Source organism: Motacilla alba, chromosome 20 (genome assembly GCF_015832195.1).
Source record: "Motacilla alba alba isolate MOTALB_02 chromosome 20, Motacilla_alba_V1.0_pri, whole genome shotgun sequence".
NCBI lineage: Eukaryota > Metazoa > Chordata > Aves > Passeriformes > Motacillidae > Motacilla > Motacilla alba.
In genome coordinates, this window is record NC_052035.1 from 9,514,198 (window position 1) to 9,525,904 (window position 11,707).

At 50.3% G+C, this 11,707-nt stretch overlaps 1 protein-coding gene across 1 annotated transcript in view; it reads right to left on the bottom strand.

Annotated features, from left to right (window-relative positions):
• Positions 1 to 10,590, bottom strand: part of COL20A1 (collagen type XX alpha 1 chain) — a 52,688-nt gene extending 42,098 nt beyond the window's left edge. The window contains exons 1-6 of the mRNA XM_038159363.1: positions 10,136 to 10,590; positions 6,428 to 6,512; positions 3,564 to 3,674; positions 1,487 to 1,630; positions 1,110 to 1,259; positions 16 to 216 (exon numbers count right to left, since the gene is read on the bottom strand). Of these exons, the coding sequence (XP_038015291.1) occupies positions 16 to 216; positions 1,110 to 1,259; positions 1,487 to 1,630; positions 3,564 to 3,674; positions 6,428 to 6,500 (679 nt within the window). The 5' untranslated portion in view covers positions 6,501 to 6,512; positions 10,136 to 10,590. The remainder of the gene's footprint in view (positions 1 to 15; positions 217 to 1,109; positions 1,260 to 1,486; positions 1,631 to 3,563; positions 3,675 to 6,427; positions 6,513 to 10,135) is intronic.
• Positions 10,591 to 11,707: the final 1,117 nt, after the last annotated feature.

The window sequence follows — 11,707 nt, forward strand, 5'->3', positions numbered from 1 at the left end:
TGAACCTCCTCTCACCTCGTCTCAGAGAATCCTTTGGGGTTTTTTCTTTTCCTGGAGACTCTCGCTCTGCGTGTGCACGAGTGTGCTGGGATGATTTTGGGGTTGTTGATGCTGATTCTGTCACACTGGCCTCCACACTGGGCTGGTTTCTTGTTGTTTCTCCTGAGGTCTTTGGCTGAATCCCCTTCTGCCTTTTCTTTTCAGCTCTGTCCTTTGCTGTGCTCCAAAGAGAAAAATCCCCTTGTCCCAAACTGTATTATCCCCATCAAACCTCACTCCTCAGCTGATTTAAGCCACATTTGGCAGAGGTGTAGGGGGTTCAGAAAGGGTAAAATTCCAACAGGTTTATGGAAATAGGTGGATAGACCTTCATTCATACCTTTCTGAGAGGGCTGCATGTGTGCTCAGGAGCTAATGTTAAAAATCACATCAAAAAGTGTGTCCTTCCCATTCTCTTTAATGATGAAAAACAATGAATGTTTATAAAATATAAATCAGGGAAAACATCCCATGGCACCTCATACCCACTTGCTCTCCAGAGTTCAGCAATCTGTGACTTGCAAACACCCTGAGCTAGTGCAAGGCCTTCTGGATAATGGCCCTGATGGATCTTTCTTCCCCCAACGGGTGGAATTCCCTTTTGAGCCCATGGAAACATGAGATTCTGTAGTTACAGACAGTCCTCAGCCAAGGAGGTTGAGGAAATCCTTCTTGTAGAGCACCTGCAGCCAGCCCTGGGACACAGAGCTTAGGGAAAAAAAGCACCATCAGCCCTAGTGCTCAGGGAGCAGCTTCTTCTCAAAGCATCCACATTCACTTAAAGGATGAGTTTGCATCTGCTGAATTTGGATACCTGGATGTGCATTTTCAGCTTGGCTGGAAGGAGGGGCAAATATTTTTAGGTGGTTTACTGTGTTTCTGTAGATAAAAATTGTATGCAAAGGATGAGACCAGGCTAGCAAGGCTCACTGTAAGAATATCTCTGATGAAGGGACATTGTGGTGGGGAAACGGGAATGGTTTTAGGGACAGCTGAATGCCGTGGTAGCATGGCACAGGCCATGGCCCAAAATCCACCCTGTGTGACTCCAGGGTGGTGAGAGCACCCACCTGAGTGTGACAGGGCAGTGTTCAGGGGTGGTGGGGGGGCCTCAGCCACCCCGCTGTGCTCAGCTGCCGAGGAAGTGAGATTCTTTCCTGATGCAGCTCCTGCGTTCCTTCGGTTGTTTCTAGTCAGGGATGCATTTCTGAGCTCCTCTACTGTGTAGGAAGACCAAAAATAGAGAAGTTGCCCATCTAGAGAGGCCTGTGAGCCACAGTTCCCTCCCTCATCCCCTGGGTCTTCCCCATCTCCCTTTCTAACCTTCCAACCAAAATAGTACCAGGCTCTGGGATTGCCCAGCAGTCTGCAGGGCGTGTGCCAGAGCAGCCACATCCCCAAGAGCCTCAGGAGCTCTGAGTGGCAAAATGTAGCCCTCTCCACTTACTCACAAATTTCCTCTTGGCAAACAGGGCTTCCTGGGAGCCATTGAGCACGTAGACCTGCAGGGTGTATTCCTTGGTGGGGCTCAGCCCTCCCACTGTGGCTTTGGGAGTCTTGGTTTTCAGCATGACTTCTTGCTCCGAGTCCCCTGAGGTGGGATGAAGCCACAGTTCAGAGCCTGTCAGAGCTTAAATTTAAGCTGACAGTAGCAAAAGCAGCACTGAAATGCAGGGAATGTCTGCCTAGGGACTGCAGTCAGCTCCTATTCATGCTTTAAATTTTGAGGAGCTCTGATTTTTACTCTTTTTCTTCAATGTAGAGTTGGGAAGATTGAGGTGGGTTTTTTAAATCCCTGGTACATGCCCAAATTAGAAAATTACTTCCCACCAAGTGTTAGTGCAACTTTCACCAGCTTCCCAAGGAGTTGTTGAGTGAAAAGCTGGTGTTCAGAGTGTAAAGACTGGCAACTGCTCATGAAGACACCCAGCTGGTTGAGGTCATGTGTGACAGAATGAGGAAGTGACTCGGTGTCTCTGGAGGTCACCACTGGCACTTGGCCTCATCTTACCCCAGCTGTGCTGGCTCTGCCCCATCTGTCTCCAAGGGCAGCTGCTGCCTGCAGGGCACAGCTCATTTCTGGGGCTGGCACTGCCTCCAGAGCCCTGCAGAGCCATATCCTGAGCTGTTGGGCCCTGTCCTGGGATGCCTTGAGCAGCCAAGAGCTGGGGCATTTCTGTGCTGGCAGGGCAGTGAGCAGAGGGAGCAAGGCAGTGACTGCTGCCCCATGGGCTCCGTGCTGCACAGGACTGATGCTTTGTTCTTCTAAGTTCTTCTAAGCTTTTTGATGTTTACACTTTTGTAATGGAGTTTCTCATGCACTTTTCATGTAAATAATGATTGTTTTGCATTCCTTTCTGGAGGAGGAGAAATTTGATGGACTGTTAATTTCACCAGTGTAGCTGGAGAGGTGGCAATTCCATCTTCTAATCCATGGTCACTTTTGAAAGTCTATAGATATTGGAGTTTGGAAATAAACTTCCTTCTTTTTACCTTGGGCGTTCAAGCTTGTATGTGTCGTTCATTTCGGTCCTAGTGCGACACAGGACAGAGAGGCACAGGAGCTCCCTAAACCCTTCTGATAGGAAAGGTCTGAAGCTTCAAATGATGGAGATGGATGTGTTCCTGACCCAGCCATCCCTGCGCTCCTGCCTGGGGCTGGAAACTCCCCAGCCTGAGAGGGAAAGCCTCAGGCATGTGCTGGGAGCGCCGGTGGGGATTCCCTGCATTCCCGGGATGCTCATCAATCTCTGCTGAGCTGAGGCTCTGGGGAGGAGCAGGGCAGGCAAGGAATGAGAAGCCTGCTGCTCCAGCCGGGGAAACAGGTGGGGGCTGAGCTAAAATCGGGTGGATGATCACAGGAGCTGCCGCCCGCGCTCCTGCCCCGCAGCTCCCTTTTCCGGCTCACTGGGAAAGGGACCGGGAACAGAATGCCAGCCACGACTGAGGATGGCTCAGCCTCTCCTTCCCCCTGAGGGACATCGTGTCCTTCCAACACCGCCAGGTTCAACATCTGAAATCAGGGAGTAGGGGTGGGGAGCCAGAGGGATGAGCCTGCCCACACAAATAGGGTCAGAGGCTTCCCATGCCATGTCCCTGCAGTGGTGGCAGAGCTGGGAGCTCCACAGTAGAGCCAGGCAAGGAACCTGTTTCATTTCTGTCTCACAGAGTCTCAAAGAACAGCGTTTCTGCCTAAACATTTCCCCTAGGATTAAGAGGGCTGAATTTCCTCTTTCCTGTGAAGGAGTGAAAAAGGGACTGTGCCTGTGTTGGGTGGCACTACAGACTGCTCCCACGGTGGCCAGAAAGGCTCCTTGTCACTGCTGCACGTACAGCCCAGTGAAACCAACCCCAGTGAACCAGAGCAGGCTGTGGGTAACTCCCTCTGCCTTGTCTCTATTCCCTTAAGGTCTCAATAATGCTCATTTTTAGGTGCTGTTGTGCTCCAGACAAAAGGTGGAGCTCAGTCCCGCTCTCACACAGGAATCTCTGCTGGGGCTCGTGCCCAGGCTGTCAGCACGTACCTGCCATGGGCTTTACCCGAACTTTGTAGCCACTGATGTTCCCCTCAGTCTCCTTCCACTTCATCTGGAGCCTGTCTTCTGACAGGACAGTGAGTTTCAGCCGGCCTGACCCTGGGGAGGAGGAGACGTGTCCATGCTGTTATGGTGCAATTCCTGCCACAAACCCACCTGTCTGTGCTGTTATGGTGCAATTCCTGCCAAAAACCCACCTGTCTGTGCTGTTATGGTGCAATTTCTACCTCAAAACCCACCTGTCCGTGCTGTTATGGTGCAATTCCTGCCACAAACCCACCTGTCTGTGCTGTTATGGTGCAATTCCTGCCACAAACCCACCTGTCTGTGCTGTTATGGTGCAATTCCTGCCACAAAACCCACCTGTCTGTGCTGTTATGGTGCAATTCCTGCCACAAACCCACCTGTCTGGGCTGTTATGGGTGCAATTCCTGCCACAAACCCACCTGTCTGGGCTGTTATGGGTGCAATTCCTGCCACAAACCCACCTGTCTGGGCTGTTATGGTGCAATTCCTGCCACAAAACCCACCTGTCTGGGCTGTTATGGGTGTAATTCCTGCCACAAACCCACCTGTGCTGTCTCCCCTAAGGACATGGCAGTAGTTGTGGTACAAAGGGAGCCTTTCCGACCCCAGGCAAGTCCTCAGCATCCCCTGGGGCTGTGTGGCAGCTCCTGCAGTCCCCTTGCACCTCTGCAGGCCTGGAGCCTCCCGTACAAGGAGGAGTTTCTCAGGTGCTCATTTTATACCCTTGCAGAAAGGTAAAGCAGCCTCCCCACAGGTGGGGCTTTCTCTGAACCCTTCATGTCTGGAAGGGCTCTCCCAGGAGCTTTCGTGCTGAATGGTTTTTTACAGCAAGTGTGTTCAGTGCAAGCACGTGGAATGGGAGGGCAGCAAACAGACAAATGGGCTCAAGCAAGGCTCTTCAACAGGCTCGGGCTGCTGAGAAACACAGAAATCCCTCAGGTGATGGATCCCACACTTCTGCAGAATGATCGTTTCAGAGGCAGCTCCAAAGACCAGCTGGGCTTAGAAAGAAGGAAAAAAAACCCAAAAACCCAAAAAAAAACCAAAAAAAGAAAACCTGATAAAGTGTAAATAACAGCTCCTGGCAGGACCATAACTCATGGACAACAGCTTGTATCAGTTTGCTGCAGGGAGCTGCAAGCTAAATGACAAATCCTGAGGGGAAAAAATAGTATCAGACAAGGAGGTAAAGAGAAGAAAGAGCACATTCCTTTATCATCTCCAGATTTCACAGCTATCTGTTAACTCCAGCTAGATGTCTGAGCCCATGTGTCACTCCTTGAATCCATGATTCCTGTCACACAAATGTCACCATATGAAACTTTTTCCCTCTGCTGGATGCAGGATGGCAACTCAGCAGATTTCTCTCCCCTCCTTCTGACACTGTGCCCAGAGCTGCCTTTCCAGCAGGATGCCCTAATTTGCAGTGAGTGAGCACGCCATAAACATCTGCACCCAAGTGCTCCCCCTCATCTGCAGCTCTTACCAATCTTCTTCCCTTTACAATTACTCACAAAAAAACAAATCTCAGAGTGACCTGGAGTTTCTGCTCAGAGCTGCCAAACTGTCACCCAGGGCTCCTCAGCTCCCTAATCTGGTCTTGCTCGATGCCCTGACACCTCCTGACATCCCTGCCATGATGTCAGCACCCAGGAAAGCAGTGAGAGCTGGCAGAGAGGTTCCTGCTTGTCTCAGCCCAACATCTGTGCCTTAACCTTTCCTTGCAGAGACTTCCTGCAGGCTGCCCAACAAGCAGATAACTATTTTGGGGAAACAAAGCTCAGATTCACATCTCACCCCAGGCAAATCTGAAGAGGAAGAAAGAAAACAGGGGGAAGAGGGGTGAAGGGCAAAAAGCAAATCCTAAAATCATGCCTAAGAGCAATGGTAAAAGATCATGGAACAATGAGGGGAATTCATAGTTAGATTAAACATGGAGCTGTCTTCTTTTGGCCAAGTGTGGTCCAGCTCCTTGGGCATCACTCTAGGAGCCCAGAAGCTAAAAAGACAAGAATGTCCCCAGACAGACCAGAAAGGACATCATCCTCTAAAGCACCATTATGTGCTGGATGCAAATGATCCCCAGTGCCATGAAAGCTCCACTGTTTCCTTGCCCTGTGTTAGATGTGCACTGCTTGATGCTGTAACCTTGCTCTCCAGCTCACAGGGAGTTAAGCTCAGGCTTAACTCAGAAGTCTGGAAGATACACAGCAGGGAGACACATCTGTCCCAGCCCTGCAGTGCCACCACCTCTCTAGAAACCTTTGTGCTCTTCACACATGTAACCTAAAGGTGGCTCTTCCGCATCAGAAAGGCTGTGCTGAGATGTTGTAGGCATTTTCTGGTCACTCTGGGCAGCAGGATGATACAGGAGGAATCACCTTGTGCTTTCTCACCCAGATGTTGCACCACACCTCACCACAAACACCCAAAGCAGGAAGGTGCAGTGTCTAAAGAAGCAACACCCTTTTTCTTCCTATTCCTCAGGCTCCCACAGATCACACAAGCCCCTCTTTGCTTGCACAGGCTGAAATGCATCCCTGATGCAGGGGAGTGGCTGAACTGCTGCCAGGGATGAGGACAGGCCAGGCAGGGTGGGGAGGGATCGAGGGGCTCTCCCCGGTGGGCCCCCTGACCCCTCATTGCTCTTCACGCTTGGGAAAGGCTGTTTGGAGCTTCACCAGCAGACACAGCAGCCCCCTGGAACGCTGCCTGGCTTTGGGAGTGCCCCTGACAGTGCTGTCACTGCCATAAGGAAGGGCTGGGCTATCCCAGGGCAGACAGACCTTAGGGAACAGCCCCACCAGGGCAGGCAGGCTCCTTACCTTGGCCCACTCGTCCCCAGACATGGCTCACCACAGGCAGGCAGGCAAGAAAGAACCAAGTGCGAACCAGCATTGTGAGCAGGACCTACAAAAGGGCAAATGTCAGGAAGGAGAAGTAAAAGTTGTGTTTCACCACATCAAAATCCAGGTTTTGTCCATACTCATTGAAGGCATCACAAGCTCTGGGCATCATTGATGGTGCTGAAAGGGTGGGTGGAGAAGAGCACAGATTTTCCTGCAATCCCTACACATTATTTTATCTTTTTGGTCTCTCCAGTATAGCTGCTCAGTGCCTTGGAGTAAACTGTGTTTATAAACCTGGCGGGGATCACTCCTCTCCTCCTGCTGGGCTGGGCGCTGCTCTCTGGGCAGGACAATCCCAGCAGTGGAGTTCCCAGTGATGGGCTCTGCTCTGATCATGGAAATCAACAACACTGGCACATGACTGGACAGAGAGATTCCAGAATAACTTCTGGTTTAAACCGTGCAGAAATAATTAATTCTGGTTATCATGGCCACAATCATTCCAGGTATACAGACAGCACGTTTCTCACGTCCCTGGGATGCACACACCAATCACAAGGGGAAAAGCACGGAGAGGAGCACTCTGTAGCAGCCAGGCTCCTCAAACCACAGGTTTAATGACATCAGTTGCTGTGATAAAGCCATTTTGCAGCAGGAGGGATCCACGGACCCAGTGGAGTTTGTATGTGAACAGCTTACAAAGAAGGGGTTTATTTCTTATTTCATTCCCAAGAAGTTATATGCAGGATTTGTTGGGATAGTTTTGCTCTAATTTGTTCACCTGAACAGACTGAAAGCAGACAGGACAGATTTACCCACGGCAGAGGATCAGAATTCTGAATCAGTTTGACTCAGAAATAACCTCTGCAGAGTGGCCAAAGCTGACTGCCAGCCTCAGCCCACGGACCTCGAGCACCCACAGTTGGCTTTCCCAGCCTGGATTTCAGTGCTGTTCAGTTTGGGTCAGGAATTTTGGGTCAGCAGAAAACCACCCCGATGGAAGCAGTGCCACCTCCTCATCTGGCTCTCAGCAAACCAGGTTTTAAGCACCTGTTCTTGGCCTTTTGTCATCTCTGTGCTCCACATTTCAGCCTCACTGCTTCTGGCAGAACCAGCCCTGCACCAGCCCCTGCAGTGACATTTCACTTCTCACCTTGATGGACAGGTATGCAGAGGCTCCTGGCAAATGCCTGACTCCCCTCAAACACAGCAGCTTTGTAGCAATTTCAAGGAAAAGGAAATATGCACGTGAGTGAGTGAGTGACCCAGGCATGATCTGTTTAAATCAGATCTAAATTGCTGGAAGAATGAATTGAAAAAGGTGCAAGTTGTAACAGGGAGTTGTTAACCACCCTTCCCTGTCTGTGATTTTTTTTTTTTTAATTGAAGATGAATGGAACAACTGCAGTGTAACCGAAGCCTTTAGCCATGGGAAACACTTGCTTTATTTTTCCAGCTAATAAAATGAGGTCATTGTTTATAAAAAACAGCAAACATTTGATAGGTGGGTTTCAGAACCCTGATTGTCACCCCCAGGAAAGCAGAGCCTGCCCTGGCTGCAGAGGTGTGTGTGCCAAACAGCAGCAAAAGTCAGCATTTTTCAAAGTCCTTGAACTGAAATTTCATTTTTGCCATTTTGCAGTGCCACCAAACTGCTCTTGATTTCCTTGAAACTTCTATGCACCTGCTGACAAACAGGATGCCAAGCTCTGGCAAAAGCACTGGATTGTGTGGGATCTTTTCATGTTAACCAGGGTTATATGGGATCCAAAGTCCAGAAAAATAAACTCCTCCAGCCTGCACTGATCTGGGCTGACTGCAGGCTCTGATTCAGGCAGGAGCTTCCAGCCTGTGGTGTCAGTAAGGATAAATTCAATATTATCACAGAATTACAGACTGGTTTGGGCTGGAAGGGACCTTAAAGCTCATGTCATTCCACCCCAGCCATGGCAGGGACACCTTCCCCTGTCCCAGGTGCTCCCAGCCCTGTCCAGCCTGGCCTTGGACACTTCCAGGGCTGGGGCAGCCTCAGCTTCTCTGGACACCCTGTGCCAGGGCCTCAGCACCCTCACAGAAATCCTGGTTTTAACCCAGATGGGGCACAGTTAGACCCCAGGCTGTGGATCTTTTCTGTGACTTTAAAGCAAGAAAAAGGGACTTCATCTCTTCTGCTGTCTCAGAGGCAAACCCATCACCATTCTGCCTCTTCTCCAACATTCATTTTCCTACCTGTAAATCAGAAATAAGAAATGCTCCTGTCTGAAGTGGTGGGAGTCACACATCTGGAGGAGTTCCCTCTCCACAGCTCACCTGCCACATCCCAAGCCCCAACTCCAGGACTCCTCCCCATCCCTTTCTGCCACCAGTGGTGCCACCAGCCAGCCAGGCTGAGTGTGGACCCTGGGGCTGAGGGGACCACAGTGACAGCAGCCTGCTGGCAGGCAGGGAGCCCCAGCACGCTGATGCCTCTCTCCTGTTACTCACCCCCAGGGAAGGAATGTGGAGACAGCAGCACATGGAGCAAGTGGTATTTCCAGAGCCTGGAAAATAGTGGTGTGTGGGGAGCACACCAGTTTCCACTTGCTCCACTTGTGTGCTCAGAGGAGATTTGGAGGTTAAGGCAGTCAAAGAAGCCTTTTTCTCTACAGGAAAATTTAGAAGTAGTCACTTTAGTTAAGAAAAAAAAAAAAAAAAAAAGAAAAAAAAAAAAAAAAAAAAAAAAAAAGCCTGCCACATATTTAAATCATCAGGACTAAAGGTGAGGATTTGCAGGCACTGTGAATTATTTCCAACCTCCACAGTTACAGTTTGGGGACATTTCCTCATGTCAGAGGTCATCACTGTCTCTGCACAGAAGTGCTGGCAGAAGCAATGTCACCTCATGTCCCACTCACTGCTGGGCACACGAGCAGTGCCAGGGACAGCCCTGCAGAAGAGACAGGGACTGCCCCAGGCAGGCAACTGCAGGGAATAAATCTGTCCCACATTCCATGAGTGCTTTGCTGGTTAAAGGACCTAAAACAGACTAAAAAACACGAATTAATCAACCCATTTCTAGTTTCTCTCAGGAAGTTTCTCTATTTCAGTTCCACTATTGAACAAAAGGTCTCAAACATCACAGCACCAGACTAAAAAAGTCAGGAAAAAAGTTCCACTTGTAAGCTGAGCTTTTGCAGCTCCCCCAGCCCATCAGGCTGAACCCACCCACACCTCCAGGTGGGAAAAACCCACACAGGTGACAAGCCCTTCCAAGCACTCTCTGGCAGCTGTGTCCTGCAGGTTTGTACTATCAACCACAAAACGGAAGGAAAATAAATCAAACCAACAAACAACGTGCATTTCTCACAGCCACAGTCCCTGAGGAGTTGCCAGATCCTGCTGGTGTTTAGGCTGATGTCAGGGAATGTGCCTTGAAGCCACTTCACCCTAAAGGACAGGACCTGTCCCCCCCGGCCCGGCACCAACCACTGCACCAGCTCCAAGTTTCCAGAGAGCAAAACCCTGCAGAAATTCCCTTCTGGGCATCCCCACACATGCCCCAGGAGAGCAAACCCCTCTTTGGCATCCCCACACATGCCCCAGGAGAGCAAACCCCTCCTGGGCATCCCCACACACGCCCCAGGGGAGCAAACCCCTCCTGGGCATCCCCGCAAACCCAGTCCCGAGGGGGAAGGGGGCACAGACCTGTCGGAGCCGGGGGATGGGTCCGGCTACATCCTGGGATTGGGGCAGGAGCTGCCCTGGCGCCTGATCCGCTCCTCGGAGGGATTAAAGATTGCGATTCCAGCCGTCAGGAGGGGCAAGGAAGGGGAGGGAGGACAGAGGGAGAGGGATGGGATTCCCCCTCCTCCCTCTCCACACGCTCGGCTTGGCCCCTTCGCACCGCCAAAAAAAGCGTGAAAAGCAGGAGGCTGCTGCTGTGGGCAGGAGCAAAGGGCTTCTAGGGGATTTGCTAATGAAATAAAATAAAATCTCTGTCCGGGAGGCTGCAGGATGATTTCCTAGAAGGCAGCAGCAAGTCCTGGTTCCCACCCACCCTGTGTGGCCGGGATGAAGTCAGTCCATCGCTCACATCCCATTAACAGCACGGAGGGGTTGTGTTCCCTTTGCTCAGGGAAATTAAGCACATCTGTGAGTTCTGCAGGGCCAGAGGCTGAATCGTGAGCTGGAGCTCCTCAGCTGTGAGATCCAGCCCTGCGAGAGGGATCCTCAGCACCAGCAGCTCTGGGGAGAGACCCCCAGCTCCCTGCCAAAACTTCTTCTGGACGTATTTTGTCCTCGTTTCCAGGAGGGAATGACTGACAGTGACAATTCTCATTACAGGGGCCAGATTTTCAGCTGCAGCTGCAGGGACTGTCAGCATCAATCTCCCATCACGAGGTTTAAGACACTTCCATTGCCATTCAGCGGGAAACACGGATACCTTTGGAAGTGTCAAGTTAAATGGGGAAAAAATCAGAGTTTTCAAAATATTTTGCACATTAAATACACCTTTGTTAGCTCTTTGCAGTTTTGTTTTATAATTTTGTAAGTACTTAAGGCATCACAATATACAGACCAAAGGATAACACCAAAAGGAAGCACTTAAATAATAGAATCACAGAAGGATTTGGGTTGGAAGGGACAGAGCATGTTATTCCAACCCCTGCATGGACAGGAACTCCTTCCACTATCCCAGGTTGCTCCAAGCCCCATCCAAACCAGCCTTAAAGACTTCCAGGGATGGAGCAGCCACAGCTTCCCTGGGCAAAAAGTGGGCAACAAGTCTCCACAAAACAAAGAACAGAGCATTTTGGATACCCCATGGAGAGAGGGTTGTCACTGCCCTTTGTGTAAATACCACAAATTACCGCCTCTGTAATTCCTGCCAGGTTTATGATGTTGCTCAGAGCTGCTACAGTTTTCTTTAAAAGGAAAGAAATGAGCACTTATCTCCTGTGCTTTCAAGGAATTCAGATCCAGATTTTAAAATTCCTGCTTTGACGCAGAAAATTCTGGAGCTGTTTTCAGTGCTTGTGTTCAGGGTGCTGTTTCCTGACCTGCCTTTCCCAAAGTGCCCACACCATGCCTAAATCTTCTGGATTTGACCTTAGTGCAAGCCAAGCACCCTGGGTTAAACCTTTGGGACATCACAGACCCCCAAACTCTCCCTAAGGAGAATTTAAAAAGCAAAAAGGCAGAGGTTGCTGAACACGTGCACTGAATGCTACAAATAACAACTGTGAGTTTGTTGAGGAGATGGTCTGGTTCCACTTA